Genomic DNA, 24138 nt, shown 5'->3' with positions numbered 1-24138 from the left:
AAGCTGGATGAGGCGGTGGCCTCCAGTAAGCGGCAGAAAAAGTCCCCCAAGACTTTCTCTAGGGGCCCACGTAGCTGGCGGAAACTCAGAGTGGCTGTGTGGCACAGTCGAAACTTCATGAGACACTGCTGCAACAGGGGTTGCACCAAGAAGTACATTAGCAGGTACTGCTAGACGAGGGACTATGTAGCCTGGACTATGAGGGGAACGCTGAGTACCTGTCTCTGGCCCCTCTTACATTCATTGATCAGCAAGTCATCAGGTCAGGCACTGTGGACTCCAGCAGGATCCCCGAGAATAACCCATATCTTCTGTTTGGCCAGATGGTTGCTGCAGTTCCTGACCCCTTGACCCCTCCCTGGCCCGTATCATGCCTTTGTCTGGACTATGCTGTCCCCTGTCCAGTGGTGTCCCTACTCTCCCCAAACTGGCCATGCTGAAGAAGCCATTGCCAAAATTGTTACTGTCTCCTGCCCAAACTGTGGCCACTGTCCCATGGCCACCCTATGTGATGCCCTTGCCCCAGCCTAGCCTTTGCCCACTCCCTTCCCCCTGCTTTCTAGCCCCTCTCCCTCCAATCCCACCTGCTGGGGTTCTAAGGCTGTGGACCCCAGGGTTGCTGTTGAGACCCCTGAGTTCCCTTCATATCCTGGGTTGAGAGGTTGGGTACGGAGACACATGAGAAGCTTCTCCAACCCTAATAATAAAAGTTCCGAAGGACTCCGCAGTGTGTGTGCATTGTTGGGGGCGCTCAGTTTCAGGAGAGCTAGGCCGAGCCCTCTGTCACCTCCCCCATACGCCCCAGGCCGCCTCCCCACTCCCCCTCCCCCGGGGACTTTCCGTCGCGTGGGGGGGAAGGGGCGGACCCGAGCACAAGGTGCGGAGGCGGCTGGGAGGGGTGGCTCGGCTTCCCGTTGCCGTTGAGTCGCTGGATCCAGAGAGCGAGACCTGCGGCGCGTCCCCTAGGGCCCAGTAGGGCCGGGCCCGACTGGGGGGGGCCTGGCGGGCACTGGGGAGGCCATGAGGCGGGCCCGGGCCGCCCCCTGCGGGCTGCTGCCAAAGCAGAAGCTGGCGCTGCTCCCCCTGCTGTTACTGCTCTTCCACCGGACGAGTCCCCACGGTGAGTTCAGGGGCGAGCTCGTGTTGGGCGCTCTGCCGTGCGCTCACCCTTAAAGCACAAATCCTCCAGGGCAAACTCTAAGTTCTCAGAATGAATGGCAGATGTCCAGACGCTACTCTGCTCCTCCTTGGGCAAGGACGGGGTGAAGAAAAGAGTGGGGAATGGGAGGCAGGGGATGGAAGCCAGAGTCCAGGAATGGGGGCGCTTGGGGTGGTAACAGGATGTGGCTGGCTGACGGAGGGGAGGAGTCATGCACAAAGCCTGGGTAGAGGTGCCTAGGCCCTCTTCCTCCTGCTCACTTCTGTAAGAGACCCCATCACCTGCACGATTTTCAATAGTTGGGGGAAGTTCAGGTTCTGGGCTGTGCAGGCGGCTGGGGGAATTGATCCCCTTCACTAGGACCCTCCCACCTCCCTTCTAGGCAGCCCCAGGCCCCTGCGGTGCTATGGTGTTGGACCCTTGGGCGACTTGAACTGCTCGTGGGAGTCTCTTGGGGACCTGAGAGCTCCCTCCATGCTGCACCTCCAGAGCCAGAAGTAGTGAGTACAATGGGGTGGCTGGGGAAACTGAGACTTTGGCAGGGTGACTGCCCAGGTCCCCTCCTTGTTTGGTTGAGAGGACCCTGGAGACCTGTCCCCAGTCCTCCCCAACTCTCAAGCCCTTCAACAGTGCCAGGTTCCCTCATTTCCTTCCTACACAACCCTGAACCACTTTCCCTCTCTGAGACTTCTCTACTCCTGTATCACACGGCAATGATAAATGAAACCTGCCTCAGGGGATTGGTTCTGAGGATCCAATGAGTGAGGCACTATGGCGAAGAGCAAATGTTTTTATTGCTGTGTGGCCTTAGGCAAGTAGCTTAACCACTCTGGAGATGCAGCTGTAAAAGAGACAGACAGAAAGGCTGGTCCTCCTGGGGCCCACAGCCCAAGGGGCAACTGCCATTCCTTCACGATGAATCATGCCTGGAAACTCCAAATCATTGCAAATTTGAAAGAGTAAAAAGGGCATTGAAAGGTAGGAACCAGAGTTGGAGGCTGGCTTTTTTTTTTAATGGTATAAAATAAAATACACATATAAAATCTACCATTTTTCCTCAACCACTTTTAAGTATACAAGTCCATGGCATTAAGGACATTCACATAGCTGTGCAACCATCACCACCATCCACCTCCAAGAGGGGGACCTAGTTTTAATTGGTAGAGGGTTGGAGAGTCAGAGAAGGATTTTTCCTTTTTTAATGAGGTGAAGTTCACATGACATAAAATTCACCGTGTTAAAGGGAACAATCCCATGGCTTTGGCACGTGCAGTGTTGTGCAACCACCATTTCTACCTCGTCACCCAGAACATCTCTGTCACCCAGAGGGAAGTCCCGTCCCCAGGAGCATTCACGCTCCAGCCCTCCCCCAGCCCCTGGCCACCACCCGTGTGTTTCCTGTCTCTGTGGACTTGCCTGCTCTGGACATTTCATATCAGTGAAATCATACACAACTGGTTTTTGTGTCTGGCTTTCTCTGAGCATAATGTGTATGAGGTTCATCCACATGGTAGCACATAGCAGAATTTCATTCCTCTTTCTGCCTGAGTAATATTCTACTGTATGAATGGGCCTCATTTTGTTCATCCTTCCCTCTGTGGATGGACATTTGGGTTGTGTCTACCTTGTGGTGATTGTGACTAGTGCTGCCAGGCACATGCATGTACAAATTGTTGAGTCCCTGTCTTCAGTTCTCTTGGGTATATGCGCAGGAGGGGAATTGCTGGGTCATATGGCCGTTCTTAGCTTAACTTTTTGAGGGACTGCCAGACTTTTCCACAGCAGTTGCAACCTTTTACGTTCCCACGAGCAGTGTATGAATGCTCCCATTTCTCCATATCTTCACCAACATGTGTTTTTGTTGTTTTTATAAAGGACTTGTTTAGAGCCTTTGAAATTCAGCCCTTGGGAACGTCCTCAGCTCCTCTCTCTCACCCACATCTGATCCATCAGCAAGCCTTGCTGGCCCCACCTCAAATGTAATCCAGAATCTGGCATTCCCCGCTTCCTCGGCACACACCCCAGTTAATCTCCCATCATTGCTGTCCTGGACAGTGCAGTCACCTCCTCCTCCCTGAGCTCTGGTTTCCACCCTCAACCCTACAGTCGGCCACAGCATCCAGAGGGCACCTGTACATCCGAGTCAGGGCACGTTGCTCCTCTGCTGCTCACCATCTTCAGGGCTTCTACCTCAGTCAGGATAAAAGCCAGTTCTCCCTGAGGTCCACCAGCAGCTGCCCAATCTGCTTGTCACCTCCCTGCCCCCACTGTTCCACTCCCACTCACTCCGCTCCAGCCATATGGGCCTCCTCCTCACTCTTTTTTTAAAAAATATGCTTTTATTATATTATTACTATTTTTAATCCTCACTCAAGGATATATTTTTATTGATTTTGAGAGAGAGAGATATATCAACTGGTTGCTTCCCATACATGCCCTGACAGGGGATCAAACCCACAACCCAGGTACATGCCCTGACCTAGAATCGAACCCTCAACCTTTTGATGTATGGAACGATGCTCCAACTAACTGAGACACTGGGCCAGGACTCCTCCTTGCTCTTCCTCAACACACCAGGCTGTTGACCCCGGGGTCTTTGTACTTCCTAAAATGTTCTGCATGGCTCTACCCTCACATCCTGCAGGCCTTTATTCAAATGTCTCCTCATCTGAGAGATCTTTCCTGACTACCCTCCCTAAAATAGTGCTGTCACTCCTCAACTCATCATCACACTGCATCCTCTTCACCCTGCTTGACTATTCTTTATATCACTCACACCACCATCAGTCATACACTGATGTCTCTCATCTGCCTCCCCCATTGGGAAGCAGAGAACGTGTTCTTGCCTCCTTCAGTCATAGTCCTATTTCAGCTTCTACAACCGGGCCTGCACAATATATATTTGTTGACTGAATAGTTGCATAGGCATAAATGTGCATGTACAGTAGGTACTCAATAAATGCAATAACCAGTGTTCACAGAGCATATATTGTGCACCCAATGGTCTTGTAAATGCATCCCATTTATTATCACATTGGTTCCCCTCTTCTATTCAGCCCTGTCAGCAGGTACTTTTATTGCCCTCTTTGGAGATAAGGAAACTGAGGCACAGAGAAGTTAAGTTGCTTCTTCGGGTCACACAGCTCTAAAGCAGCAGAGCTGAGATTTGAACCCAGGTGGAGCAGTTGTTATTGTGGATTGGGCCCAGCCCTGTGTATACCTCCCCTCAATTCCCACGTCTTTCCTCACAGTCATTCCAACAGAACCTGGACTGTGGCGGTGCCGACTGGGCAGAGTTGGGTGACCATCCCACGGGAACAGTTCACCACATCTGATGAGCTCCTTGTCTGGGGGGCCAAGGCAGGCCGGCCTCTCTGGTCCCCAGTCTTCGTGAACCTGGAGACACAAAGTAACAGGCAGGAGGGAGGATGCTACCTGGAGGGGGGCGGTGCTGGAGGCCCTGACTCAATGTACCCTGGCCTCCCCTCCTCAGTGAAGCCGGAAGCCCCCCAGCTGGACCCTGATGTGGATTTTTCAGAAGACGACCCCCTGGAGGCCACTGTCCAATGGTCCCCGCCTTCATGGCCACCACATAAGGTCCTGGTCTGCCAGTTCCACTACCGAAGATGCCAACAGATGGCTTGGATACTGGTGAGTGTCAAAGGGGCTTTCCCCCCACCCTGTTCAGGGCATTATCCTTAGATGAGAGGCCAAGCCCAGGGGCATTTCTTACCTGCCCTTGGAGTCTGTCTGCCTCCACACAAAAGAACTGAACATGCATATTCATTCTTCGACTAAAGAATTACCTCTTTGCCCTGGCTGGTGTGTCTCAGTTGGTTGGAGCATCATCCTGTAAACCGAAGGGTTGTAGGTTTGATTCCCAGTCAGGGCACATGCCTAAGCTGCAGATTCAGTCCCCAGTTGAAGCAACCAATTGATATTTCTTTTACATCAATATTTCTCTCCCTTCATCTCTCTCTCTCTGACATCAATAAATATATATATATATATTTTAAAGATTTAATTTATTTATTTTTAGAGAGGGAAGGGAGAGAGAGAGAGAGAGAGAGAGAAACATCAATGTGTGGTTGCTGGGGGCTGTGGCCTGCAACCCAGGCATGTGCCCTGACTGGGAATCGAACCTGCGACACTTTGGTTCGCAGCCCGTGCTCAATCCACTGAGCTACGCCAGCCAGGGCAAATATATATATTTTTTTAAATTAAAAATTACGCCCCCCCCCCCCCAATCTATAAATTTCATGCAGTCTCAATCCACATTCCACTTGGAATTTTTTCTTTAATTTTAGAAAATAAAGTTTTTATTCACTCTCCAAGAAAGGAGAGGGACATGGTGTGGAGAGATGTACCAGCAGTGAGGGGTGGGGGCCTGGAGCTTTTATTGGATAATAATTGGATTAAAATAGTGTGGGGGGGTTGCTATTGTGTGGCCCTTAGCTGTAGTTTGTAACACGAGGCTGCAGTGTGTTCCAATGTTATCTTCGGCCTGTGGCTGTAGAGAGCAATTAGTTCTGTTATTCCAGTAATTTCCATTCCTGGGGACAACCTCAGAAGAGTAAAAGGGCAGCCATGTTTAACAAGGTCATAGGCCTGCTGGACAAATAGTGCCACAATAGCAAATGGGGCTGGCTTTGTCCTTCCATTCCCCACTCTGGTTTTAAAATGGATTTATTCTTAATGACCTGGACTGGTTCTGGTCTTGGGGAGTAGGGACGAAGATCTTTTCGTTGGCACCTACTCAGGCAGGCTAGGGCTGCAGAGTTGTCCCTGCCTGTGGGTCTGGGTGTGGGTCATTAAGGGGAAGAGGGACAGCCCAAAAACCAAGAGCTGTGGCTGGAGGCCAATTTCCACTTGGAATTTCTGAGAAACAATAAACTTTTTATGACATTTTTGTGAATGAGTAAAAGTACTCAAATAGTTTATGTTAACCTTAAAATAAGACTAACAGCACTTTACAGATGAGGAGCAGGGTCTGGTTCTCATTAAATACTCAAAAAGAATAAAAGCAGCTGACATTTCTGAGACCTGCTGAGCATCAGGTCCCAGGCTAAACAATCAGCAGGGATTATCTTGATAAATCCCCCAACCTCTATACATAACAGACGCTTTTAAGATCTCTAGTTTGTAGATGGGGAAGCCGAACATCATAGAAGTTAAGCAACTTTCCCAAACTCTCATGAAGGAAGGTGGAAGACAACCCCAGGGTAGTGGGACCCCAGATGGAGTTAGGGGCCTGCCATTGCAGCACACTCCAGAGGCTGCATATATCATTTCAGTTCATATCTCAGTGTCCAGACTTAGTCGCATGGTCTCACCTCTCTGTAAAGGAGGCTGTGAAATGTCGTCTTTATTCTTCATAGGCATGTTTCCAGCTGATACTCAGAGGTTCTATTTCCAAAGGAAGAAGGGGAGAATGAATATTGTGGATAACCAACTCTTTCAGCCACAGCTTTTGATGCAGAACACCATAACATAAAGTTGTCGCTGTGATTATTCATTCAATTTGGAGCAGTGCTGAGATGCAGGCCTTGGAATCTGACTGCCTTGGTACAAACCTTAGCTCTAGCACTCACCAGTTCTATGACCTAGGCAAGTCACTTCCTTTCCCTGGACTGCAGTTTTCCTAACCTGTAAAGTGGTGGTAATAATATAATTCACCACTTACTGTCATACTGGCACATAGGGCCCACTTTTAAAACCGAAAGACCAATGTCTTGGGAATCCTCTCAGTCCCAGGCAAAGCAGGGTAGTTGGCTACCCTGATGACATATGAGAGCAAATACTGTCAACTCGGCTCTCGGGCTCATTGCTCTCTCTGGTCTCTCCCTAGCTGGAACGAGAACTGAAGTCCATACCCCTGACCCCTGTTGAGATCCAGGACCTAGAGCTAGCCACTGGCTACGAGGTATCAGGACGCTGCCGAATGGAGAAAGAGGAGGATCTGTGGGGCGAGTGGAGCCCCGTTCTGTCCTTCCAGACACTGCCCTCTGGTAAGGATCTCCTGGCTTACCCCTATGCCTTCGTCCCCTCTCCTGGAGGTCTGTCCAGTGATGCCCCTTTCATTTGTGCCTTTGTCAGCTCCAAAAGATGTGTGGATATCAGGGAACCTCTGTGGGACACAAGGTGGACAGAAATCCCTGCTTCTGTGGAAGGTGAGTTGTGGGGACCAGTCATATTTCTCTGCCACATGACCAGAAAGCCGTAATTATGATGACACAAAAGATGACATAAAGAAGACAGAAGTTACTGTACTGCCCTCTTGAGGTTGCTTCAAGGCTTAAAGGAGGGGGATGTTCAGAAAGGTCCCGGCACAGGGCTGGCCCAGAGCGTGCCTTCACCATCTGGGAGCTCTGAGCTGAAACAGGAAGATGGATGCATGTGTTCTAGGAAGTGGGGACAGCAAGTACAAAGGTTTGGAAGCAAGACTAGACTTAGCTCCACAAAATACAGCACAGAGTGCTAAGGGTTCAGATGCTGGTATCAGAAGGGCATTATGAGTTGACAGACAAGGGTACGATAGTCCTCATTGATCCAAATCTGTTGAGTACCTACTGTGTTCCAGGCATTGCTAGGCCCTAGCTCACAGTAAATATGGCAAAGAACAAAACAACAGGGCCCATGTCTTCTTTTTAAAAAATATTTTTATTTATTTATTTTTAGAGAGAAAGGAAGGGAGGGAGAGAGAGAGGGAGAGAAACATTAATGTGTGGTTGCCTCTCGTGGTCCCTCTACTGGTGACCTGGCCTGCAACACAGGCATGTGCCCTGAACTGGCCACACTTTGGTCCACAGGCTGGCACTCAATCCACTGAGCCACACCAGCCAGGGCTGATAAATGGGAGATATTAATCCCTTCTTTCCTTCATCCCTCAGGCCCCAGGGCACTGTGTGCAGGCGAGCTATAGAGTCTGGTTCCAGGTTAAAGGTCAGGAACTGATCCCCAGGGAGACTCCCTGCTGTAGCTCCTCCATCCCAACCCAGGCGGAGTGGGTTGCAGTGTCTGCCATCAATGCCACAAGCTGGGAACCTCTCACCAACCTTTCTTTGGTCTGCTTGGGTAAGAGGCTATGAACTTCCTCTACTCAGTGCCCTGGAAGTGCTCAGGAGGGGGCTTCCTGAGAGCAGCTGAGACTTCTCTTTCCTATCCTCTAGATTCAGGCTCTGCCCCTCATGGTGTGGTGGTCAGTAGCATTGCTGGAAGCACAGAGCTGCTGGTGACTTGGCAACAGGGGTCTGGGGAGCCGAAGGAACATGTGGTGGACTGGGCTCAAGATGGAGAGCCCCTGGAGAACCTCAGCTGGGTCCGGCTTCCCCCTGGGAACCTCAGTGCTGTGCTGCAAGGTGAGGCCCCGGTATACCTGGGCTCCCATCCCAGCTGTTGGAGAGCAGGCTAATGGGTGGGTATGCAGGAAAGAGTGTTATACTTAAAGTATCATTAATTCATTGACCACCCATCATGTGCCAGGCTCTGTTCTAGACACTGGTACACAGTGATAGCTATTGGCACTTACCATAAGCAGTAAACCATTCAAACTTCCTTATACAATAGGTTTCTGTTACTGTCATGCTTGATTTACAGATGAGGAGAAAGGCCCAGTGTGGTTAAATAACTTACCTGAGGGCTCACAGCAAGTTGGTGGTAGGACCAGAATTTATTTATGTATTTTAAATTTTTATTTGTTGATTTTAGAGAGAGAGAGAGCGAGAGAGACAGAGAGAAACATCAGTTTTTAGTTTCACTTATTCTAGTATGTGCCTTGACCAGGAATTGAATCTGCAACCTTGGCCTATCAGGATGACGCTCTAACTAACCAAGCTACCCTGCCAGGGCTAGAGCTAGGATTTAAATGACACAGTCAGGCTCCTGAAACCAAACCCTAAGCCATCACTCCACTCTCCCTCTCAGCAACATCCCTGCCCTCATGAGCCAACATTCTCATGGGGCAGGCAGCCAATGAAACAAAAACAAGTACCTATAGTGTAATTGGGGCAAAATAAATCAGTGTAAGGGGAGGGAGAGAGAGCTGCTACTTTGTTTTTTTAAAGATGTTATTTATTTATTTTTAGAGAGAGAGGAAGGGAGGGAGAAAAAGAGGAGGAGAAACATTGATGTGTAGTTGCCTCTTGTATGCCCCCAACTGGGGACCCGGCTCACAACCTAGGCATGTGCCCTGACTGGGTATCAAACCAGTGACCCTTTGGTTTGTAGGCCAGCACTCAATCCACTAAGCCACACCAGCCAGGGCAAGAGTTGCTATTTTAGAAAGAAAGGTTAGGAAAGGCCGCTCTGGGAAAGTAGCATTTGAGCTAAGGCCTAAAGGAGGTGAAAAAGGGGGCAAGAGGGAACAGACAGTGCAAAGGCCCTGAGGCAGGAAGGTGTCTGATGTGTTAGAGTCAGTAAGGAGACCAGTATGACAGGACTGGAATGAGTGAGGGGGAGAGTGGGAGGAGGTAAGGGCAGACAGGTAATGGGGCAGAGTGTGCAGGGCCTTATGGGCCACAGGGAGGACTTTGCCTTTTTTTTTTTCTGAGTGAGATGGGAGCCATAGAGGAATTTGAACAGAGGAGGGAGGCGGCCTAACTCAGGTGCTCACAGGCACCCTCTGGCTGCTGTGGGGGAGGAATAGACTGTGTTGAATGGAGAATAGTGGAAACTGAGAGAAGGAACTGTGCTTGTCCAGGCTGGAGATGAGGGATGCACCAGGCAGGACTTAAGAGGGGAGAGAAGCAGGCAAGTTCTGGTTGGGGAGTCTTGGAACAGAATTTTGTGGACCCATTTGATAAGTTTGCATCTGAGAGGCTTATCCAAGTGGAGTTGTCTAAGAAACTCAAATGTCAGGTCCTGGGCCCAGCAATGAGTTCCCCGCGGGGGCTTGACGTTGGGTGGGGGGAATCCTTCATTGAGGTTAAGAACTTGGGAGAGCATGAGAAGGTGCTGAGTGAGAAATGTAGGAAGGAGTCCCGAGGCCCGTAAGTGTATATGGACAAAAGAAGAGGAGCCTCAATTCTGGAAAATTCCCAGTTGGGGAAGGCCATGCAGCAGCAGTAGTTTTGAAGGAGGGACTGCAGGAACCTCACTTAACTGTGATGGGTGGGATCAGGGCCCCCATCCTAGCTCTGTGTTTGACTATCTCCCAGCCTCAAGCATTTTCTGGCCTGAGGTCTGTTCCTGGTCCCTGAAGCATTTTGCCTGCCTAAGTAGAAGGCTGGAAGTGCAGGAAGTTAAGCCGCTTCAGGTGCAGCCCTGACCAATGAATGACAAATAAGGGTTGGTCTATAAATATCCCAGCTCCCTTCTGGAACCGAATGGGTCCCTGTCTCGTGCTCTCTGCTGCCTCCCAGAGGTCACTAGCGGGAGTGAACCTCCGTTGTGCACACGGAATTTATCTACTCTCCAACGCAGTTTATTCCCTGCTTTTCTTTCCCGGTTTTGTTTCCCCGCGGGCCCCTGGGGTGTTTTCTGGGATTGCTTTCTGGATAAATGACTCGTACCCAGATCTTGATCTCAGCGTGCCCATCTGGGAACCAAAATGAAGGCTTCTTTTACGTAGGAAACAAGTGGGGGAGGAGGAGCCACCTTGAACTGGTCTTTGTTCCCACCCCGCCCCCATCCCAGGGCATTTCGAAGGAGGGGTTCCCTACCGAATCACAGTGACGGCGGTCTCTCCTGGGGGCTTGTATCCTGCTCCCTCAGTCTGGAGTTTCAGAGAGGAACTAGGTAAGCTATGGGGCTGGAAGATGGAGGGTCCTGGAACCGCGGCAGACCTTGACCCACTGGCTTTCTCCGCAGCACCTTTAGTGGGCCCAGTGCTTTGGCGACTCCAGGATGCGCCCCCAGGGACCCCCACCATAGCGTGGGGAGAGGTCCCAAGGCACCAACTTCGGGGCCTTCTCACCCACTACACCTTGTGTGCACAGAGTGGGACCAGGCCTTCTGTCTGCATGAATGGTGAGCTTTTGGCCTCCCGTCCCCTGCTCCCAGCCCCCACAAGACCTACCTGTCAGTCTGCCTTATCCCTTGTCCTCAGATGAGCCCATCTGGTTCCCTCTCAGCCCCTGAGAGAATGCATGATGTCATCAGTTCCCTAGTGGACAATAACCCTGGTGGCTCTCAGTGTAATGAACTGTCATTTGGCCATTAAAAATGAAGACTCCAATCTATATTTATTGGCATTGAAAGATGCCTGCCAAATTTTATTAAGTGAAAAAGCTAAAAGGATTCAAAACTATGTGAGATGGTTCCATTTTTTGTAAAATAAACCCAGCATTGAGCAAAGCAGAGGCAGAAATAAATTTCCATCAGTGTCAACAGGATTGTAGGATTACATATGATTTTTATATCTTTTTTTTTAAGATTTTATTTATTTTTTAGAGAGGGAAGGGAGGGAGAAAGAGAGAGAGAGAAATATCAATGTGTGGTTGCTGGGGGTCATGGCCTGCAACCCAGGCATGTACCCTGACTGGGAATCGAACCTGCGACACTTTGGTTCACAGCCCGCGCTCAATTGATTTTTATATCTTTTTCATATCTTTGAGTATAGACTAAATTTTTACTCTGGGCACAAATTTCTTTTTATTTTTTAAAATAGTTAATTAATTTATTTTTAGAGAGAGGGGGAGGGAGGGAGAAAGAGAGGGAGAGAAATAACAATGTGTGGTTGCCTCTCACTGCAACCCAGGCATGTGCCCTGACTGGGAATCAAACTGGCAACCCTCTGGTTCAAAGGCCGGTGCTCAATCCACTGAGCCACACCAGCCAGGGCCACAAATTCCTTTTTATAAAGCATCTTGATTACCCTTTTCTTTCCTAATTATAAAAATTGTCTGTGCCTGTTCCAAAAGCGGGCATATATCATCAAGAATATCAGTATTTTCGTCATTTCACTGATACGGACAACAGAGCTTCCAGGTTTTTCTATGTGCATATTGGTTTTGTGAAGATTTCAAGCACATACAAAAATAGGGAGAATATAACAAATCCTCATGTGCCCACCTCCGCCAGTCTTGTTTCAGTTCACCCCATGCCCCTACTTTGTTCCCTAGAGTCTCTGGTGTCACTCCATCCCGAAACATCAGTATGTCACAGGTGTCCCTGATCGATAAAGCCCACTTTCTTAGTATAATTACTTTTCCATGACTGTATCTTACAAATATATATATATTTGTAAGATATATATATATATACACTATATTGTAAGATGTATATATATATATACACACATATGTCATTTGGCTAAAAATTATACCTATTATTATTATTAAAAGAGTACCATGTTGTAGGATAGAGTTTGGCCCATGAATCTATGACAGTGATGTTTTACAGCTTTCATTTGATGACTTAGCTTAGGTATCTTTCTTTGGCAATATATCTTGATCCCTGTTCATGTCTCCTATAATCCTATAATAAATGAAAAAGTTGCTAAACAAAAAAGCAATTCAGTAAAAAAAAAAAAGTAAAACAAAAGTAGCTCTGGAAGGTCCAGATGTCCACCTGGGCCTAAGGGGTCCCCCTCCACTGGGTTCTGTGCAGGTGAAGGATGTGGTTTATTAAATCTATATAATCTTTTAGTGCTTTCTATGTGCCAGGCTGACCCAGGTCCTGGGAATATGGCCTTGTGGGGCTTACTTTCTAATGGGGGAAATACAGGCATAAACAAAGTATATAATAATAACCTAAGCAATGTGTCAGATAGCGATCAGTGCTGGGTAGAGAATAAAGCAGGGAAGGTGGGTTGTGGAGAAGATGAAATTTTATATGTGATGGGGTGAGGGAAGGTCTGCTTAGGGAGGCAGTCTTTGTGCAAAGACCTGAAGGAAGGAGCTGTGTAGATATCTGGGGGAGTGTTGCTGACAGAGAGAAAGTACATGCAAAGGCCCTGAGGTGGGACTTGACTGTCTCCCTAACCTTTCTGGGTTTGTCCTTCAGTGAGTGGAAGCGCCCAGAAAATCACCCTACCCAACCTTCCCTGGGGTCCCTGTGAGCTGTGGATGACGGCATCCACCATCGCAGGACAGGGCCCTCCTGGTCCCAGCCTTCGGCTTCATCTGCCAGGTAGGGGCTGTGGTGGAAGTCCATGGTAGGGGGCTTGTTCCATTTTAAGGGGATATGGAATGATTCTCTGGGTTTCAGTGATTGGGCATCCTTTTGCCTTAGGGGGTAGTTATTGATGATGCATTTTGATTCTACTAAATACTGATGTAGGTTATCAGGCAATGTGTGTCTCTGACCATTTCACCCACCTCTGACCTTGACCTTTCACCTATTACTGCTCTGTTCACAAGCCCCACTCCCACTCCAAGATCCCCCCCGCCCCATAGCTCCTACCCATTTTCATAAATCCTACTCATTTATCTGTCTCCCTCACCCAAGCCCAGTACATCAATGAGCCTTACCTGGTGTCTGACTCTTCTTTTGCCCTTTTCCCCCAGATAATACCCTAAAGTTGAAAATTCTGCCAGTTGTCGTTCTCCTGTGGGGCTTGTTCCTGACATGCTGTGGCATAAGCCTGGCTACCTCTGGAAGGTGAGGCAGTCAGACATATGGGCTTCTGCACAGTGGGAAGAGCAGCTGGGCAATAACTGAGCTTTTGGGGTGAGGGGCCACCCCAGGGCTGTGACATTCCTGGCTCCTGCAACCTAGGCATGGGTATCTGGCCATTTGGATTCTCTTCCCTGAGTCTTACCTGCCTTCCAGGTGCCTCCACCTACGGCACAAGGTACTGCCCCGTTGGGTCTGGGAGAAAGTCCCCGATCCTGCCAACAGCAATTCCAGCAAGCCTCATGTAGAGGTGAGCAGAAACACTCATTGGCTTGTTGGGAACCTTCAGGGGGTTGGGGGATGCTGAGATGGGGGGAGTGGGTAGAAGCACTGAGGGAGAATGGGGGCCATAATCTCAGCTAATCTCTCTTCCCAGGAGATACCCCAGGCCCAGCCCCCCAGGGACTCACCCACTTTGGAGGTGGAGGAGATAGAGCCACTGCCAGTTGTAGAGCATCCCCAGGCCTCCTCCCGGCTTGATTCTGGATATGAGAAACATTTTCTACCCACACCTGAGGAGCTGGGCCTACTGGGCCCTCTGCCCCCAGGCCCCAACATTTGGCCTGAACCAGGCCATGAGAGGGGTACTCATTTGACAACTGAAGACACTGAGGCTTAGAGACATAGAGCCACTCACCAGAGGATGCCCAGCCAGGAAGATCTGAGATTGAAGGACCCCTGTAGAAAGAGGACCCAGCCCTATAGGGAATGTATGGATGGATGAGGGAATAAAAGAACATACACAAAATCCAGAGTGGTAGCCACTTCCCCAAATCTGTCCTGCTGCTGTAACAGAACTATAGCTGGGTACACTCCCAGTCTCCCTTGCAGCTAGGTGGGTTCATGCACGTAGTCCTCACCAATGGAATGTGAGCAGAAGTGACTCATGCTGAAACTGGGACTGGGTGGGGCTCCTCCATATTCTCTTCCCTTTCCCATGAGCTGGAAGAACATCGACATGGCATGTGTTAGCTTCAGCCAGACCCAAGAGGAGGGTGGGGGCAAGAAGTGGAAAGGAACCTGAGTCCCTGAGTGACTGCATGGATCAGAGCCACCCAGAGAAATAAATTTATGTTTTTATAGTTACTGTAGCTTGAGATCTTTTGTTACAGCAGCTGCACTTGTACAGTCACTGACTCATAATTTCATTCTAGCCAAGTAAAGGCCTCAATTTTCCACCAGCAGATGGTATGGTGGTTCTGTGCCAAAAACACACACATTTAAGCTGTCCCAGTGCTTTAACGTTTTATTTTCAAGTATAAAGGCTTAGTTGGAGAAGGGGGCCAGGGTCACAGGCAGTGGACAAGGGGTCTGGAAGCCCAGGTGGAGGTGGATGTGTGGGCCAGCAGGCTCCCAGATGCCACGGCCAGTCTCATTTGCCCTGTCTGTGCCTGGGGCCCTCTGCTGGATGCCAAGAGGCCGAGGTAGCTGTGAGAGGAATGAGGCATGGGGTGGAAGGCACAGGCTCACATCACCGTACAACACTGGCACGTCTTTTGCTTAGGGCCACTTGCCTCTTCACCCTCAGGAGGAGCAGATGGCTCAGGCTGCTGGGCAGGTGCATAGGTGGGCACAGGGTGGGCACTGGGGTTGGCCCTGGGCTCCTCCACTAGAAGTAGTGGCTGGCACTCGGTGGGCTGCTCAGGAGCTGGGGTCTCTGCCAAGAGGGGGGTGGCATCTTCCGAGGTGTCCTGGCCCTCAGCAGAGGTTTGGGGCTTCATTGCTTCTTTCTCCAGGGAGCCTTTCTGCTTCTCCTGGGGCTGCTGTGGTCCTTCCTCCTCTGACCTTAGCTCTTCCTTGGCCCCCACAGGCTGTTGTGGTCCCTCCTCCTCCGACTTGAGCTCTTCCTTGGCCCCCATGGGCTGTTGTGGTCCCTTCTCCTCAGACCTTAGCTCTTCCTTGGCCCCCACGGGCTGTTGTGGTCCCTCCTCCTCAGACCTGAGCTCTTCCTTGGCCCCCACGGGCTGTTGTGGTCCCTCCTCCTCAGACCTGAGCTCTTCCTTGGCCCCCACGGGCTGTTGTGGTCCCTCCTCCTCAGACCTGAGCTCTTCCTTGGCCCCCATGGGCTGTTGTGGTCCCTCCTCCTCAGACCTGAGCTCTTCCTTGGCCCCTAGGGAAGCCCCTGCCTCACTCACCTCCTCTGTCTGACCTTCTTTTCCTCTTGACTTTCTCTGCTCTTCTAGACTCACATCTTCCTTGACCTCTTGCGTCTTCTCTGCCTCCAATGATTCCTTACCTCCTGTTCTCTCTGCCTTAAGTGATTCCTCATTTTTTTTCTCTGCATCCAATGGCTCCTCATCTCCTGTTTTTTCTACTGTTGGTGACTCCTCACCCTTCTTTCTCTCTGTCATCAATGGTTCTTTAATTGCCTCTAGCTTTTTTTCATCTCCTTTCTTCTCTACAACCAATGGTGCCTCAATTTGCTTCTCTGCCCCTAGCTTTTCCTCACCTCTTTTCTTCTCTGCCTTCAATGATCCCTCAATTGCCTTGCTTTCTACGCCGAATGGTTCCTCAGCCTCTTTCTCTGCCTCTAGCTTTTCCTCACCTCCACTCTGCTCTACTCCCAATGGCTCCTCACCTCTTTCTCTCTCTGCCCTCAAAGGGTCCTCTGTTTCCTTGCTTTCTGCTAACAATGGTTCCTCACCATCTTGCTTCTCTGTCTCCACCTTTCCCTCACCTTCTCTCCTCCCTGGCTTCAAGGGTTCCTCCATTCCTTTCCTCTCCACTACCAGTGACATCTCCATGACCCCAAACTCTGCCCCTGCCTTTTCCTCACTTTCTTTCTTCCCTGTGCCCACAGATTCCTCTGCCTGTCTCCTCTCCACTTCCCAGTTTTCCCCTCCTCTCCCACTGTCCACCCCCCAAGGACTCTCATCTCCTCCCTCCCTCCCCAGTGCACTCGGCCCTTCCAACCCCTCCACCTGCAATTCCTCCCATTCCTCACTGAGGGTCACTCTCTCCACCCAAATGAAGGATCCCTCCTCTCCTCCAGAGGTCCCCTGCCTGAAGCCATCAGGGCTGCCCCTGGGGGCCCCTTCTCCTCCAGCAGCTATTCCCTCTAGTCCCCCCTGGAGCTTCAGTGAGCTGGTCTGCCCAGTCTGTGGGCCTCTGCCTGTCTCCCCTGCAGCCTCTGAGTCACTGCCCTCTGGGCCTCCCACCCCTTCCCAGACCACCTCCACGACACCCCTGTCCTCCTTCACCCAGGACGGGAGCTCTGGGTGGTTGGCTTCCAGCCTGTCACCAATGGCTTCCAGCACCATCTCTTCCACCTTAGCCTCCAGCTCTGGGCCGGTGGCTTCCCTGGCACAGTCCTCTGTGGCCCTCAGCCCCTCCCACACTACTTTCACCACACCCCCTCCTTTGGCCTCACCCACCCCTCCTTCAGATGCTGCCACCCCCTGACTCTGCTCCTGCTCCAGAGTGGGGCTGGGTCTGGGGCAGGGGCCATTGGCTTCTGGGGAGGCCCCTGCTGCCTCAGGGACCCTCATCGAGGCTGGCAGAACCCCAAAAGCCTCATCTCTGGACTCAGACAGGTACTCCGGGGATGTGCCCACTGGTTCTGCTGGCAGGGAGGCTCTCTTGTTCAGATCAGTCTGGTCTGAGGAAGTCAGAGAATAGGGGGTGGGGCAAAACAGGTGAGGTTGAGACCACCCAGATTCAGGCCCGTCCTCTTGGGGGCCCCTATACCTAGAGGCACAAATACTCACCTGCCTCGTCAGCCGGCTGGGAGAGTGGACGGTGACCCTGTAGAAATGGCAGAGACAAGGTCAGGCCACCCCATGACTTCACTTCTAAACCTCTGCATGCCAGTACTCCTCCCCCTGCTCAAACACTCTCTACGGCTCCCCATTACCTTCAGGACCAAACCTTCTACTGCACTTAGGCCTTCCTCACCCAACTTATTGCCCACTGCTCACACAAAGTAATGTCATGCAGCTAAAATTCTATATCAGAGACCTATTGTATTGTCTGCTACTGAGGTTACCAGGGGACACTTAAGCCTTTTGCTATTAGAACATACATTCCAAACTGTATGTTCTAATACATAGTAGGAGGGCAGAATACTGTACCAGAAGATGGGAGGGCTGGGTCCCTCCCCATTCCGACCCTCGCTTGCTATGTAACCTTGGGAAAGGCACTGTCCTGGGCCTCTGTTTTCCTATCTATAAAATGAGGCACTTGAACTAGAGGTGATGGGCACTTTGACGGCCTGTCCTCTGGTTTCCAAGGCACTTGAGGGTAGTCATCTGCCAAGGGCTTTGGCTGCTGATAGGGTTTGGCCCCGTGACTAGTGACATTATTTCCAGCTGCCACATGGCCCCATCCTAGTGTGCCTGGTCCTTCAACTGTGTGGTCCAGAGCAGTCTGGCTTGCCAGGGATGTCACTATTGGGGAGACAGTGACTTCGGGTGGGGAGTGACATAATTCCAATGAGAATAGGCAGGTCATAAATAAGTATAAATAAATAAATAATGTCAGGGAGTGAGAAGAACTCCCTGGCAGGAAAAAAAACAACAGGATGAGGGGTTAAGGAGTGCCTAAGAGGTGACAGGGCACCTTCTTTAGGTATATGATGTAGGAGGGCCTCTGGGAGGAGATGACATTGAACAGAGAGACCTGAAGGAGAAGAGCCAACCTTGAGTCAAGAAGTGGGGGAGGGTATTCGGGCAGAGAGGACAGCAAACACAAAGACCCTGGGGCTGCAATAAGCTAGACAAGTTCAAGGAACAGGAAGTGGAGTCATTGTGGCTGGAATAGAGTAAAGAAGGAAGCGAGAGGAACATGGGCTAGGGGACAGCTTGGGCCAAGTTCCATTGATCTCCTCACAGGTCTCTGATCCTAATCTCTTTCCAGCTTCCATGCCTTTACAGAGGCTGTTGTCTGCCTGGAATTACCTTTCCCCTTGTACCTGGCTCCCACTCAGATTCAACATAGATGTCACTGCCTCCAGGAAGCCTTCCTGAATCTTCAACATCCCTAAGGTGCTTTCTCTGAGCTTCCCCATGCCCAGGGATCCCCCCTCACAGACTCTTTGCATCCCATCTCTCCATATGGACTGTAAGCTCCCTTGGGCCAGGAAGCGTGCCTTGTGTACCTCTGGCAAGGAACTTCTGACTTATACCAAAAACCCAACAAGTGCTTCCCATGCCAGTTAACAGGTCTTCTCTCTGGCCTGTGACAGGCACCTTGGAGCTAAGGGAATACATCAGGGAAAGGTGGGGACTATGGAAAACCCACACCTCACTGTGGCCAGGCACAAATGTGGCCAGAGTTGTGGACTTCAAAGACAACCCAGATGACTAGATTTTACTGTAAAGTATCCTGGTTTTTAAAATCGTGTGTGGCATTAAGGTGTTGCTAAACTGAAAGCAAACAAACAAAAAATGCCAAACCTGCGTAGATGCTTCAGATCCCAAGATCATTCTCATGGTTGTCTGTTCCTACCTTTAAGGCCGGATTCCATAAGCACTCTCCCACATTTTCTGCCCTCCTTCCTCATCGGCACCATACTAGCAACTATATATTAAAACATTGCACTGTGCCTGTTTCTGCTGCTAAGTTGTGACTTGTGGACCCTCCCTTCACACCTCTTCCAGATGTGTGCTGATATTTTCTTTTCAGAGACAGGGAAACTGAGGCTTGGGTAAGGAAAGTGGCTTGCCCCAGACCACAGAGCCAAGAAGTAGCAGAAGACCAAGCATCTAAACTGTACTTGTAGAGAGGTTCTGCTTGGGGCCCTGTGGCCACACCCATCCCCAACCCTTTGCTCCACCTTACCTGTCTGCGCCAGGTGGGTCTGCCAGAGGGCTTGTGCTGGGCACCTGTGGATGCACTTTGCAACAGCTGCAGCTGAGATTGGAGCCTGGAAGAAAAAAGGCTGCTGGGAGCTGAGTCCCTAGGCTCAATGGGCCCCCACCCCAGTCTCAATTTGCCACCTCCTGGAAGTGGGTGCAGGGTTCTGACCTAGTCAGGCAGGGGAAAACGTGGCAGGCAGAGACCCCACTCACGTGAACAAGCTGTCTTCCAGGTTCCGGATGCGGGCCTGTGCCTGGCCCTCGGGGGACTGAGGGTCCTGCAAGGTGGCGTCCTCTGGTCCCTCATGTCCCTCAGCCCCATCCATTAGCCACCGCTCCCGAAGAGACTTTCTCTGGGCATGGAAAGGGGCTCCAGCTGGGTTTCCCTGCCTTGTGCAGGTCCCCTCTCCCTACCCCACCTCACAGGCTGGGCAGATTTCTTACAGCTCCACAATCACCCAGATGGGACAGACAGTTCTCCCTCAGGCTGGGATACATGCCCTCATTGCCCCCTCAACACTGCTAGGTGGGACAGACACCCCATTACCAGCAGACAGCTTCCCCAGGCTGGAAAATACATCCATCAACCTCCACAACCCTCCCAGAATGGGACATACATCCCCAAAGGTGAAATCAATGTCTCTTTTGGCTCCTCCCCACCCCAAAGTTGGACAGACACCTTCACTGTCCCCATATTCTTCCCAAAGGTGGAACAAATATCCCCATCACCACCATCACCCACTCACGAACAGCGAAAGTCAGCCACCCTCAAAGCTGGGACCAGTGGCCTCAACTGCTCCCCCATAATTAGACAGAGGGTCCTATGGTCCTGCGAACCGACTCTCACAGGAACTCCCCCACCCGCTTCCTGGCCCAGGTTGGGCAGGCGCCCCCACTTGCCACCAACCTTGAGCCGCTCCACGCGGAGCTTCTCTTCCTCCAGCTCCCCTCGCGCTGCACGGATCTCCTCCTGCAGCCGCCGCTTCTCCTGCGCGTGGAGGACCGAGCCGCCGCTGACCGGGCGGGGCCGCCTCCTCCCTTTTCACCCTCCCTCCTTCGCGGGACTCACCGGGGGGTTCCTGGGGCTGCAGGGCTGTGGGGCGCACGTCGGGGGCGCGGGCGGGGGCGGGGAGGGGGCTGCGGAGGCGCTGACTCAGCAGCGGTGGGGGCGGGGCTGGAGGGGCGGGGCCTGCCGCGCCCCGGATTCTGCGGAGGCCTGGCCCTCACCGAATGGGGGGGGGGTCTGTGACTGGGTGGCGGGTGAACCTTGGAATGGGCATCTAGAGGAGAAACAGAGCTGTGGGGGCCTGAGATATGGGGTTTAAGAGAGATGGGGTTCAGAGATGGGGTCCAGATAAGGGGATCAAAGGAAGGGGGCTGATGAGATGGGGGTCCGGTATGGAGGTGCAGTCACAGGGGTTCGGCGAGACTGGGCTGTGGAGATGGGGTCCAGAGAGATGCAAAAGTGGGGGACAGAGAGATGGGGTGCAGAGGTGGGAAACAGAGAGATGGCGCTAGTGAGGTGAGGGTTTAGAAAGATGAGGTACAAATATGGGATCAGAAGGTTGGGGTCCAAAGGGATGAACTTTTAGATATGGGGAGTTCAGAGGGATTAGCTAGATGGTTAGCGAAAAATGGGCTTAACACTCGTGATGTTTGGAAGAGGTCGAGGTTCAAGAATGCAGCGTTGGATGATGCAGATTCTGGATGTGCGGGCCGGAGGGGAGGTCCTCAGCCTGGTCATTTTGGGTGTGGCGGTGATCAGACAGAGGAACTGGAGAGCGGAGGGGCCTGAGGATTTAGGTGGGACGCCCAAGAAGGGATGGAGCTGAAGGTGCTGCTCCTCCACTTAAAGACGCTAGGCCATCTCCCCACGATACAAGGGAGATGAGAAAGAAGCCAGGGGCAAAGCTGGGATTGCCCAGGGCGCTGGGCGGGGCGCACGGGGAGAGCGTCACTTACCGCAATGACCTCCAGTCGCTGCCGGTAGAGGGAGCTCTCGGCCATGGGCCTGTGGAGAGAGGGCAGAGGCTTCGGAGGGGGTCTCCCACCGCCCCACCCTCAGCAGGCTGACCTCTTGAATGCCCCTCTCTGAGCCAAGATCCTTGAGCTACTTGGGTAGCAACTAGAGCCCAGCATTTCCTCTATTTCCCCTTTGCGCCTGGGAGGAATTGAGGCAAAGGGTAGAGGTCCTGTGAGGAGGCAGGAGCAGAGACCATGACAGGTGAGCTAAAGCCCTTCCTAGGTCTGACATCACCTCTCTGAGCCTCAGTTTCCTCATCTGTATAATGGGCTTGGATAGCTTGACCCTGACCTTGCAGAGAGATGCCCTAACAAGGAAGCATCCATGCAGGAAAAAACTTAGGACATAATACTCCAAAAGCAGTAGCAAAGGTTATTATCCATAATACCTTTAATAATCCCCATGACTAATAATACTTATGATTAGTTATAATAACTATTCCCAGTCCATCCTACAGAAACTCTTGAATCCTGCCAGGCCCCCAACAGGCTGTGTCTCTTTCCAATTCCAAACCCTCTCTGGACTTTGACCCCTACCCAGGATCCCTTAAGCTCTGGCAGTGAGGGAGTCTGGGGAGAGAAGTGTCCATCCCACCACTGTGGACACTCACCATTGCCATGGTAACTTCAGAGCTGCCCTCTCCCCCTGCCACCCCCCCAGGGGGCAAGGGTCACCAAGTCATGCTGCCTATCTAGTCTTGGACTCTGAGCTGAAAGGAGGGGAGGAGGGTTTGCTACTTAAGGTTTAACCTGAGATACTCCCATCGTTGTCCTTGCAGCATCCCAGGATCCCGCTTCACAGCCTCCAGGGCCACCCCTGGCCCCATCTGGGCTCCCTCTGGAAACTGGAAGCTGACTGTAGTACTGCAGGGCGCTTAGTAGACAGTCATCGCTGTATCAACCTATCATCATGGACATGCATTGAGCACCAGCTATGTGCAGGTGCTTCCCGGGCCAGTAGCTAGAAGGACACATCTATCTACCTGTTGTCCTGGACTCTTAGCTCAGAGTGTGAACAGGGTAAACCCTCAAACATTTATTAATTTGAGCACTAACGCTATTGGGTGAGTATTAGTCTGATTGCCCAGACTCAGGCAGAGCCTCCCACATCTTCTGCGGCCACACCATGCAGCTATAATATCAGTACATATTTAGAACTTACTATATATAGCGCTCTAAGTGCTCTGTGGGGCTTCCAACAGGCTACCACAGCTACCTCCCCTCCTTCCTGCCCTGATCTTGAGACACTGTAGTTGACTCATTGCTGAGTTGACATTCCAACTGAGAATAAAATCAGCCAACCATTAGCCAGTGCATACCATGTGCCAGGTGCTATGAAATGCTTTACCTATATAATTCTCCCAAAGATCCTAGGAGGTAAGTAGGATTCTTGTTCCCATTTTATGGATAGGGAAACTGAGGCTTCAAGAAGTGACAAAAAGATGTGTCCAAGGTCACTGAGTCAGGAGTACAATTGGAAGCTCTCAGGCCCCAAACACTGGGAACTCTGGGGGAGAAAGGTGAGGTCCGGCACCCTATCTTGGCAGCCAAGAGGCCAGAGATCAGCCTGGGGTGTCTGTGATTTCCACTGGGGCAGGGGGCTGAAGTCATGCTTTGCAGGAAGGCCAGACCTCTTGCTAAATAGGTTTGCCCCTGGGGAAGAGCTGAAGTGCCCCCTCTGCTGTCCCATCCCCAAGATGTAATCTCTTGGCCTCTTCCTTGCTGGGGGGGATCAGGTTCCCATTGCTAGGCAACCAGGTTTGTAGTTGGTGAATAATGTAATGGGGGACCCAAAAGAGTGAGGAAACCAAATTAGGGTTCCTTGGGTAGCCCATTTTCCAGAATTTTTTACAAACTTCTGAAGCCCCTCCATCCTCCTACTTTAAAAGGCCCTCACACTTCAAATATTAAAATACTCTGTACATGCATTCCATATTGTTTATCTCTAACTCTACAAGAACAGCGTTCATAGTGGCCCGTTGCCACCAGGAGCAGTTGGTGGCCATTTCATTAAGCAAGTGATCATTTCAATTTTGCCATCATCTTTCCCAGTTTAGGAGCTATTAACTTTTTCTGTTGGATTTCAAGCATTTCCTCCCACCCTAGATGCTGAGGGGTGTTCCTAGAGGCAAAACACTGAGTGAGTGGCTCTGTCATTCCCTGTCCCCCTACCACCCCCAGGCTGGACTTTGGGCTTGAAGGCTGCCAGTGGAAAATCCCCAAAAAGAAGAGGGTAGGGGTTCATTTCTCTCATCTGACTCTCTGGGGAGGGGGGCATCAAAGAGCCTCTGAGGTTAGCTGCTGGTGTCCCTCCACTCCCCCTTGGTCCTTCTCACCCCGGTGGAAAGGCCTGTGTCCCCCATGAACCCCTTCCCAGGCCCTGCCCACCTGCCCCCCTGACCCTGGACACTTACATGGGTGTGGCCGGAGACCACACCTGGCTCTGCAGGGCCATCTCTGCCCAGAATCCCACGTTCTGGTCTCCGAGAGATCAGGACCCACCACCCGCTTGCCCGCCCGAAGGTGCCCTGGAGGCTGTGACTTGGCTGGCAGGAGGGGGGGCTGCGGTCAGGCACCGGGAGAGCTGGTCCAGCTGGTTTGGGCTGG

General features: G+C 51.4%; 2 protein-coding genes across 15 annotated transcripts; one reads left to right on the top strand and one right to left on the bottom strand.

The window, feature by feature from the left end:
* The first annotated feature begins 898 nt into the window (after positions 1-898).
* On the top strand, positions 899-18717 carry IL27RA (interleukin 27 receptor subunit alpha). 10 transcript variants are annotated; one of them, XM_028520942.2, is made up of 14 exons: positions 899-1120; positions 1542-1659; positions 4411-4568; positions 4653-4810; positions 7008-7167; positions 7256-7329; positions 8050-8233; positions 8329-8517; positions 10793-10894; positions 10967-11125; positions 13103-13228; positions 13606-13699; positions 13871-13964; positions 14091-14800. In XM_028520942.2, the coding sequence occupies exons 1-14, from the start codon at positions 1021-1023 to the stop codon at positions 14331-14333; spliced, it is 1959 nt and encodes a 652-aa protein (XP_028376743.1). In that variant the 5' UTR covers positions 899-1020; the 3' UTR covers positions 14334-14800. The 10 variants fall into 10 exon arrangements, with proteins under 10 accessions (XP_028376743.1, XP_035888273.1, XP_035888274.1 ...); XM_036032380.1 differs by lacking the exon at positions 14091-14800 and adding an exon at positions 18569-18717 and having other exon boundaries at positions 931-1120; positions 13817-13964; XM_036032381.1 differs by lacking the exon at positions 14091-14800 and adding an exon at positions 18569-18715 and having other exon boundaries at positions 933-1120.
* PALM3 (paralemmin 3) lies at positions 14934-24138 on the bottom strand. 5 transcript variants are annotated; one of them, XM_036032378.1, is made up of 9 exons: positions 23946-24138; positions 22282-22433; positions 21472-21520; positions 20417-20497; positions 19723-19862; positions 19493-19577; positions 17422-17458; positions 15602-17312; positions 14934-15550 (listed from the first exon to the last, which is right to left on the bottom strand). In XM_036032378.1, exons 2-9 carry the CDS (start codon positions 22356-22358, stop codon positions 15181-15183), a joined length of 2550 nt encoding a protein of 849 aa, XP_035888271.1. In that variant the 5' UTR covers positions 22359-22433; positions 23946-24138; the 3' UTR covers positions 14934-15180. The 5 variants fall into 5 exon arrangements, with proteins under 5 accessions (XP_035888271.1, XP_035888270.1, XP_035888267.1 ...); XM_036032377.1 differs by having other exon boundaries at positions 14934-15754; positions 15806-17312; positions 23946-24136; XM_036032374.1 differs by having other exon boundaries at positions 14934-17312; positions 23946-24136.

Source organism: Phyllostomus discolor, chromosome 8 (assembly GCF_004126475.2).
Source record: "Phyllostomus discolor isolate MPI-MPIP mPhyDis1 chromosome 8, mPhyDis1.pri.v3, whole genome shotgun sequence".
Lineage (NCBI taxonomy): Eukaryota > Metazoa > Chordata > Mammalia > Chiroptera > Phyllostomidae > Phyllostomus > Phyllostomus discolor.
Note: the sequence above shows the minus strand (reverse complement) of the source record. Positions and strands in the feature narration are given on the sequence as shown.

Excerpts from the sequence above, each read along its gene's own strand:
- PALM3 (XM_036032374.1), bottom strand. The coding sequence starts at position 22,358 with ATGGGGCCAGGGGTGGCCCTGGAGGCTGTGAAGCGGGATCCTGGGATG. Across the intron at positions 19,863-20,416 it reads TCCGCGTGGAGCGGCTCAAG|AGAAAGTCTCTTCGGGAGCG; the intron begins GTTGGTGGCAAG and ends TTCCATGCCCAG. Across the intron at positions 17,313-17,421 it reads CCAGCCGGCTGACGAGGCAG|ACCAGACTGATCTGAACAAG; the intron begins GTGAGTATTTGT and ends TGACTTCCTCAG.
- IL27RA (XM_028520941.2), top strand. The coding sequence starts at position 1,021 with ATGAGGCGGGCCCGGGCCGCCCCCTGCGGGCTGCTGCCAAAGCAGAAG. Across the intron at positions 10,895-10,966 it reads GAGTTTCAGAGAGGAACTAG|CACCTTTAGTGGGCCCAGTG; the intron begins GTAAGCTATGGG and ends CTTTCTCCGCAG. Across the intron at positions 13,965-14,090 it reads CCAGCAAGCCTCATGTAGAG|GAGATACCCCAGGCCCAGCC; the intron begins GTGAGCAGAAAC and ends CTCTCTTCCCAG.